The 8,975-nt window shown below is 45.1% G+C and overlaps 1 protein-coding gene across 5 annotated transcripts; it reads left to right on the top strand.

Annotated features, from left to right (window-relative positions):
* Positions 1-505: 505 nt before the first annotated feature.
* Positions 506-8,395, top strand: LOC131911820 (liver carboxylesterase-like). Of its 5 annotated transcripts, none has more exons than XM_059264207.1 (12): positions 506-581; positions 1,121-1,325; positions 3,230-3,368; positions 4,020-4,153; positions 4,235-4,493; positions 5,660-5,758; positions 6,027-6,167; positions 6,292-6,366; positions 6,601-6,745; positions 7,153-7,290; positions 7,708-7,780; positions 8,209-8,395. In XM_059264207.1, exons 1-12 carry the CDS (start codon positions 506-508, stop codon positions 8,393-8,395), a joined length of 1,671 nt encoding a protein of 556 aa, XP_059120190.1. The 5 variants fall into 5 exon arrangements, with proteins under 5 accessions (XP_059120190.1, XP_059120188.1, XP_059120189.1 ...); XM_059264205.1 differs by having other exon boundaries at positions 6,286-6,366; XM_059264206.1 differs by having other exon boundaries at positions 6,027-6,188; positions 6,313-6,366.
* The last annotated feature ends 580 nt before the right edge of the window (positions 8,396-8,975 follow it).

Here is an 8,975-nt window from a genome sequence, read left to right as displayed (position 1 = left end):
CACATGAAGAGGAGCCAGAATTTCATTGTCTTTCAAAGAAACCAGCCTGACCTAACAGGGAGGGGACCTGCAGATCCTAAGATCACCATAGGACAAGGGACCCTGAGGATGGACTTACTATTCTTTAAATCTCGACAGCACAGAGGAGTTTTGAGGATGAAGGACACACTTAGAGCTCCTGCCCTTGCACTATGGTGACTCCATGTTCAAGGACAGGGATCCTGGCATTCCAGAAGGACTTCAGATGCCATGCTGTGTCTATCCCAGAGACCAGGGAAGGGGCAGAAACTGTAAAGGTGGCTTTGCTCTTCCTGCTGACTCTTGGCTCCCTTTGGCTTCTGCCTTATCAGTACTCCTGCAATAAGAACTTTGCCCCACCAACCAGATTTCCACACCTACACCTGAAAGGTACAAATTTCTGCCTGGGCAAGGCCAACCTATTCTGTTTCCTGGTGTTATTAGAGTGTCATCTTGTAGCAGCACAGACTTGGGCCTAGGATTCAACATGCCACTTGATAGACTTCCTGCCTGGCTGTATGCTGTGGCCTGTGGGCTCCTGCTTCTCCTCCTCCATGTGCATGGTGAGTGAGCAGAGGGAACCAGGGTCAGAGCTGTCCGAGTTCTACAGTCAAAGGCTGATCCTGAGGGAGGGCAGCACCAGGGAGGGAGGAGCTGGTGGAGATGACAGATGAAAGTTGGGTTTGTGCACCCCCTAATGCCTCCACCAAAGACCACATGATAGACCCTGTGGTACATGCATGGTCAGAGCTGTGTAAGGATACCATGTACTGAGAAGCCAGTAGGGACAGAAGAGCAGGAGGGACATGTCCCTCACCACGTGTGGTTGTGGCTAGAGCTCCTTCTGAACTTGGATAATGACAATATTTCCTTAATAATTCAAAGTGGCTCTGAGCCTGCCATTTTGTTGATTAGGGAAGTGCCCTGTCAATTTTTAAGAGGGCCAATGGACAAGGTTAAAAGCTCTAGGTAATCCAGAAGACCTAATCTGTACATCCCACAGCTGAACTGGGAGGACTCGGCTTATATTACCCATGTACCACAGTGACAATGAGGTAGGAATTTCCAAGAATCACAACTGATGGCATCTCTCCACTTGCAGGCCAGGACTCATCCAGCCCCATCAGGAACACACACACAGGGCAGGTGAGAGGAAGCCTTGTCCATGTGAAAGACAATGAAGTTGATGTCTATACCTTCCTGGGAATTCCCTTTGCCAAGCCACCTGTAGGACCACTGCGCTTTGCACCTCCTGAGCCCCCTGAGCCATGGAGTGGTGTGAGAGATGGAACCTCCCATCCAGCCATGTAAGTTCTGGGGCCCAGGGGACTTCCAGCCTGAGCTCTAGGCCACACTGCAGTGCCCCCTGCATCTCAGCTCTATAGCAGCTTTCTGTCTGTGCTGAGGGCAGTCTCCCAGGCATGTTTCCTATGAATGTGCTAAGGATTAGAGAAGAACAATTTGCCAGGCTCCTGGGTCAGAGCTTGGCACCTGTAGAGGTTTAGTTGCAGCTACTGCAGTGAGGAGAATGACTAAGGCCATTCTTCAAGTCACTGTTGAGCATTCATTGTCCAGGAGCCATTGAGTAAGGAACAATTACACATGCTTTCATCTGGAGACTATGTGGAAGAGGGAGGTACCTTGAGTTCCTGGAAGTGAGATGAAGAATGTCTCAGTCCCCTATGGTATTGTCCATTCATCCCTGTAGCTCCTATGTGGGCACAGAATCCCCGTACTCGAGGTGTCTTAGTTTGTTTTCTGTTGCTGTGATAAAGTACTCTGACAAAAGCAGTGTAGTGAAGATTGATTTTACTGTGAGTCACAATCCCAGGCTACAATCAACCACAGATGGGAAACCACAGAGGCAGAAATTCAAGGGAGCTGATCACATCACATCCCCAATGAGGAACAGAGCCTAAAGGAAGCATATTGTTTGATGTTGGGTCATAGGTGCTGCAGTAGCAAGAGAAACTCTCTAAGATGCCAAGCCTTCATTTTCTGAAGGAGCAGAGGGGTACAGTGTTTTTTGAAAAGACTGACACTAAGTCACCTCACTCCAGTTATTTTATTTAAGCATACAAAATGTTAATTGGGACTGAGAAAGGTTCCAGCTACTAAAGTCATCTTCCTCTTGCTGCTATTGAGAGCAGACAACCCACACACATCTCAGTCCCTTTTGATTATAGCAAGCTGTAATCAAAAGTAAGAATGCCAGGTCTGCCAGGATTGTCATAGGATCAAGGTTAGTGTAGCTCCAAGTTCTCAAGTAGCACCAAGCACAGACTCTCCAGAGAAGCAAAATTTCTTTAAGGCTTAAACAGTCCCAACAATTTCTGAGCCTCTACTGATTAACTCAAACATAGCAAAGGCTTTGCTGAAACAGTTATCTCAAATTCAGACATAAAGGCTTTACTGTGCATTTCACTTGAAGCTGGACATAAAGGCTTTACTTACATATCACTACAGACATAAGCATTCTTGCTAATGCTTCACTTACTCTCTCCATTCTTATACAATTCAGAAGCCACTTCCTAGGGAATGGTACCTCCTACAATAGACAAGTGTTCCTATCTCAATTTACAGAATCAAGATAATTTGCCACAGACATGCTTAGAGACCAACAGGATCTAGACCAGTGGTACTCAACCAGTGGGTGCTATCCCACAGAGGTTGAATATCACACATTCTGTATATCATATATTTACATTACTATTCATAACAGTGGCAAAATTAAAGTTATGAAGTACAACAGAATAGTTCATTGGAGGGCTCCACAACATGAGGAACTGTGTTAAAGTGTCAAAGAATTTGTAAAGTTGTGATCCACTGATCTAGACAATCCCTCATTAAGATTATTTTCCCAGTAGATTCTACATTGTGTCAAGTCAACAGTCAAAACTAATTGCCACACCTGGATTTAAATAGTATAGAAGAGATGAATGATAGGACATTTTCATAGAGGCTGCCAGTAGTCTCCATCAACTAGCCCTCAGGATACTACTATCTGACCAGAGGTCTTCCTGAAAGTCCTGCTCTATTAGCCTTTCCACAGAGTTAGTGGACTCTACCTTCGTGGGAAGGGACTTTAGACAGGAATCATATGTTATGAGGGCATCATGGAAAGCAGTAGCTAAAGGTGACTGAGAGAATGTGCAAACTCAGCCTTAGGTTTGAGTATCACATATCCTGAACTAACTTCCATTTTCACCAGGTGTCTGCAGACTGATATGATGAATAATGAGTTTGCAAAGAAGATGAATCTGAACATGCCTCCCACTTCTATGTCCGAGGACTGCCTGTATCTCAACATCTACACACCAGCTCATGCCCATGAAGGCTCTAACTTACCTGTGAGTGTCAGGCTGTGGTCAGCTTGGGAAGAGGAAGTTTCCTTCTCAGGAATCTTGGAAGGGACAAAGTAAATCCAAATACTTTAGGTTAGACCCTGATTAATAGTCTTACCTTATTGGGTTCAATAAGGTCACCTCAGCCATGGTGAACTGCTTAAACCTGGGTGTGTGACACAGAGCACTGGGCATCTAAAGGTAAGAGGCTCTAGGTCTTTGACTAAATCAGGAATTCTTCTACTGACTTGAACCTGGCAGACCCACTCTAGAAAGTGCTCATGGACTCCATATTGACATTACTGAAATTTCTAGCTGCAGGTTATTTGTTGTTTCAATGAGATCTGACTACTCTTCCGAACAGCAATCAAGAAAGACTCTCTTCAAGCTATCCCTATTTGCTCTACTTTGATGGGTCTATGAGTGATGATCTCATTACTCGTGATCTAGATCCACTAATTCATGCTGAGATTTTCTGTTCGGGGAAGTGGGAATGGAAATGTTTTTATAGGCCTAGAGTAATCATCTGTGGAGCATGTCCTGAAATCCAGAGGAGATCTGTGTGTAAGTCGACCTGCACAAATGCAAAGACGTTTATAATATAATAGGCAGCTGGGCTGAGTGTGGTGCTTCTGAGATCTGTGTTGATATCTCTAGGTTATGGTATGGATCCATGGTGGAGCACTTGTTATGGGCATGGCTTCCATGACTGATGGATCCAAACTGGCAGCTACCGAAGAAATAGTAATGGTTGCTATCCAGTATCGTTTGGGTATCCTTGGCTTCTTCAGGTAATTCTGGAACTGGGTTGGACAATGGAGGCTGAGTAGAATAAGGATAGACCTGTGATTCCTGTTCCTGCCCCTTTTCAGCACTGGAGACCAGCACGCCAGAGGCAACTGGGGCTACCTCGACCAAGTGGCTGCCCTACACTGGGTCCAACAGAATATTGCCTACTTTGGAGGCAACCCTAGCCAGGTCACTATTTTTGGTGGGTCAGCAGGTGGCACAAGTGTGTCTTCACTTGTTGTGTCTCCCATGTCCAAAGGACTCTTCCATGGAGCCATTATGCAGAGTGGAGTGGCCCTGCTGCCTGACCTTATCTCTGACACATCTGAGGTGGTCTACACAGTGAGTGCACTCTACACTACCAGTCATACTTTACTGCCTCAGTTCTTGCCTGTAGTACTTCGGTATTCTGTTAATTGGGGAACAAGGATCATGGGAAATAGCTTCATTCCATTATTTTCTGAGGGATAAAATTTAGAATCCATCCCTCTCTGGTTTATATATGCAGAGTGTGATATACAACAGAAAAGCTATGCACAGTGGCTGCCATCATTGGCAAAAATACATGTTCATGGTTTCCAAGTTGGCTTTTATTGCTGTGATAAAGACCATAGCCAATAGCTATGTACTAAGAAAAGGTTTATTTCAGTTTACAATTTATATTCCAACTTGAATGGAAGTCAGAGTAGACCTTCACGAAGGTACCTGGAGTCCAGAACTCAAGCAGATGCCAGGGAGGAACACTGTTTACTGCCTTGTTACCCATGACTTCCTCAGTTTGCTTTCTTATACAGCCCAGGACACCTGCCCGTGAGTGGCACTACCCACAGTGGTATGGGTCCTGCTGCATCAGTCACTTTTAAGGAAAAAACCTGGACTCACCTATGGACCAAACTGATAGAGGCATTTTCACAGTTGAAGTTCCTTTTTCCAGTTGTCCCTGGTTTGTGTCAACTTGACAAAAAAAAATCCTAACCGGGACACATGGATTGAGGGAAATAGTCAGCTGGTATTAATACTTGCTATGCAAGTATGAGGTCCTAAGTTCAAATCCCCAGAGACCACAAGAGTCTAGAGGTAGTAATATGTGTTAGTAAACCCAGTGTTCCTATAGACAGATGGGAAGTAGAGACAGTAGACTCCCTCGAAGGTCATAGTTCAACTAAGCCAGTGTAGACAAATGCAAACAAGAGGTAAGGCAACAAGTGCCACCTAATTGTGTTCTCTGTCGTTCACAGGCAAAATATGACACACCATACCTATTTTCACACATGAACACCATGCACAAAAATAAACAAAACAACAACAAAACAAATATGAAGGTAGAATAGTCCCTTTCCCAGCTGTCACCTCCAATGCAACTGAAAATGTGAACAATTCCATTTAAGTCTTTCATACCCAGCAAACAGTAGGATGTGGTGTTTGGGGCAATGACATCTGCTTGGAATCAAGGAAATTCTGCTCCATTCTGAGAGGGATGAGAGAACCGTTACCTGTGCTTCTTACAGATGGTGGCCAACTTGTCTGGATGTGAGGCCAAGGACTCAGAGGCCCTGGTACACTGCCTACGAGACAAGAGTGAAGCAGAAATTCTGGCTATCAACCAGGTTGGGAGAATTGTGTAGCTTGGAGGACCTTGTCACCAGGATGTGGGACTGCCAGTACTTACTAGTCAAAGCAGTTAACTTGGTTCTATGGTTAGATATCCTTTAGTACTGTGTGTAAAAAAACAAGATAGGATAATTTTGATGTCCTATTTGCAGTGACCATAGCACCCTGAGATGAAATAGAAAATGGGGAAATACTGTGGATATTCAGTGGGCATCAGAATATTTACGTGGTTGATCTTCAGCACTGACCCTTAATGCCCTTTAGGTCTTCATTATGATCCCTGGTGTGGTGGATGGGATGTTCCTACCTAGGCACCCTCTGGAGTTGTTGGCCTCTGTGGATTTTCAGCCTGTCCCCAGCATCATTGGTATCGATAGTGATGAGTGTGGCTGGGGAATCCCCTTGGTAAGACCTCGTTCTAAGCCTGTGGGAACCTAAACTCAAGTGTTGGGTGTCAGACCTCAGAGATACTTTGATCTAGGTCCAACCCATCCTATACTTAAGACTCTCCTCTACCTCCTAGTTGAAGGGCCTTGATCCTGTCATAAAGAACATAACCAGAGAGACCCTGCCAGGTATTCTGAAGAGCACAGCAGCACAGATGGTGAGCAATGTTGAATCCTGTCCTAACAGAGAGGATTCCCATATATTCTTCTAGGATGACAGTTTCAGAAATAAATGTTAGTGTATGTGGGTGTTTCTGTGTGGGCTCACCCAAAGCTCATACCTTTCCCTCTATACCCTGTCTAATCCCAGGCCACATTCCTTACTAGGAGGTTGCTGCCTACCTATCCAAGTACCTGCCTAACATCACTCTTCCTGATTTCTCCTGGTGTAGATGCTGCCTCCTGAATGTAGTGATCTGCTAATGGAAGAATACATGGGGGACATTCAGGACCCCCAGACCCTCCAAGCACAGTTCAGGGAGTTGATGGAGGACTTCATGTTTGTGATCCCTGCACTCCAAGTAGCACATTTTCAGCGTGAGTACATCTTTAACAAGACCAAGGGCAGGGGGAGCTCAGAACTGTTGGTCCCAGATGAGCTCTGTAGTGTCAGGCCTGACCCATGTCTTCATCAGGTCTCTGATACCAGTCACCTGAATACATTTACCACAGTAAATCCTTATGTCTAGAGTAAATGAATGACATCTTATCCAGGTCCAGAGGAGGAAACATGTTAGTTACACTTGGTGTCTTATCACAACTACTCATCTGGGAATGCCAGGGTCACTCTTTAACAAAAGGTTTCCCATAGTCAGTTCTCCAGCCGGAGCTCACCAGTCATCTGTGGTTCCAGATAACCTTACAGGAAGGTTTCTTATCACCAAAGGTTTGACAAAAATCTCCATGTGAGAAATCATCATGGCAACATGTGTCTTCACTCCCAGGTTCCCATGCTCCTGTCTACTTCTATGAGTTCCAGCACCAACCAAGTTTCATCAAGCATGTCAGACCATCCCATGTGAGGGCTGACCATGGTGATCATGCTGCCTTTGTCTTTGGCTCCCATCTTTGGGGCATGAAAGGTGAGTCTGCCTTGTTTTCCTTCAGTTGAATGGAGGCCTAGATGAGTTCCTGAGGGATTTCTGAGTTCTCAGTCCAGCTGAGGAAACTGAGGCTCTGGGAGAGAACAGCATCAAGGGTTCAATATTTCTGATCTGAAAAACATAAGACAAAAAACAAACAAACAAAAACTCTACCAGGGTTATAATAGGAACCTTCCTAGTCTACCTTGTGCAAGAAGCAATGAGAACACACTGTGGTAGGAGTGATCCTGAGAGAATTCAAGTAGAGGCTTGGATGGATCCTAGAATATGACTGGTATGAGAAGAGTTTAAATCAGGCCTAGTATTCAGATTCGGGTTATGGTTGCTATAGTAGAGCATGAGTTGGCACCTGCATAGGTAGCTAGGACTTGGACCCTTGCCTCCTTCTGTCTACAGTTGACTTCACTGTGGAGGAGAAGCTGCTGAATAGGAGAATGATGAAGTACTGGGCCAACTTTGCAAGACATGGGTGAGAATATGCCCCTCCCTCAAACTCCTTTTGTCTGGGTCTCCATCCAGAGCTCCCATGTGGGTGTGCCTCATTAGCATGTGTAGGCCCTTAATTCTACCATAGTCTTCTCCAGCCCGGGGCACACATAGGCAGACACCTTCTAGCTTTAGTTTTTGCTCATCCCACAGAAACCTAGTGGGTGAGTCATTGTATTGTGATAGTGTTCTTTATATTTTCCCTCTGAGAGGGAGAGACAAAACTACATAACTTATCTTACTTCACATGGATCAGACACTAATGGGTGGCACATGTATTCTCTATCAGTAGGCCAGTTTTTTTTTACCCTCTGACCCTTAGCCTACTCATCCACTGCTCTGACCCAAATCAAGGGACAAAGTCTTGGATCAGAGTGTCCTTATCTTTCCCTATTGGTGGCCTATCCACAGCAACCCAAACAGTGTGGGTCTACCATACTGGCCCGAGTTGACCCATGATGAGCAGTACCTGCAGCTGGACATTCAGCCTGCTGTGGGCCGAGCCCTGAAGGCCAGAAAGCTGCAGTTCTGGACCAAGACTCTGCCACAGAAGATCCAGGAGATAAAGGGGGCTCAGGTCAAGCATGCAGAGCTTTAGTACCCTGTGACAGGAAAGGTGTCTGGAATGAAGATGGGGTCCTCCTGAGGTTACAGAGTCCATTGATTTATCTGTATTTGTTTCAACACTAACATAAGCATTTCTAACCTCAGCATTTGCACTTTCAGTCAAGTATGACAAATCTTCTGTGTGTTACTCCTTATCCTTCTGGACACATTTTGTTAAACTCAATAAATACTCTTGTAACCATATGGATGTGTGAGCCTGAAAGTTCCCCCATTTTATTTAACACTTCACTGTGATTAGGCTTCTTCCTTCCTTTCTTCCTTCCTTTCCTTTTCCTTTATACCTTCCATGCTTCCTCCCTCCCCTCATCCTCTCCTCTTCCTCTCTTTCCTTTTTTTCAAGCCTCAGACCCTCTTCAAATGAAGCAGAATCTTCAGACACTGTTGACTACAGAAAATCCCATGTCCTCTCTCACCAAGTTCATGTTTTTCCATATTTGTCTGTTGCCAATAGAAAACCTTATTTCCCTAAGCCCCATTGCCTTCGTAAGTCACAATGCTGTTCCCAATAGATAATAAACCACAAACTGGGATCTTAGTGTCTGTGGCCTCAG

Source organism: Peromyscus eremicus, chromosome 5 (genome assembly GCF_949786415.1).
Source record: "Peromyscus eremicus chromosome 5, PerEre_H2_v1, whole genome shotgun sequence".
Lineage (NCBI taxonomy): Eukaryota > Metazoa > Chordata > Mammalia > Rodentia > Cricetidae > Peromyscus > Peromyscus eremicus.
This window is presented reverse-complemented; position numbering and strand designations above follow the sequence as displayed.

Excerpts from the sequence above, each read along its gene's own strand:
- LOC131911820 (XM_059264204.1), top strand. The coding sequence starts at position 506 with ATGCCACTTGATAGACTTCCTGCCTGGCTGTATGCTGTGGCCTGTGGG. Across the intron at positions 1,326-3,229 it reads GGAACCTCCCATCCAGCCAT|GTGTCTGCAGACTGATATGA; the intron begins GTAAGTTCTGGG and ends CATTTTCACCAG. Across the intron at positions 7,781-8,208 it reads GCCAACTTTGCAAGACATGG|CAACCCAAACAGTGTGGGTC; the intron begins GTGAGAATATGC and ends GCCTATCCACAG.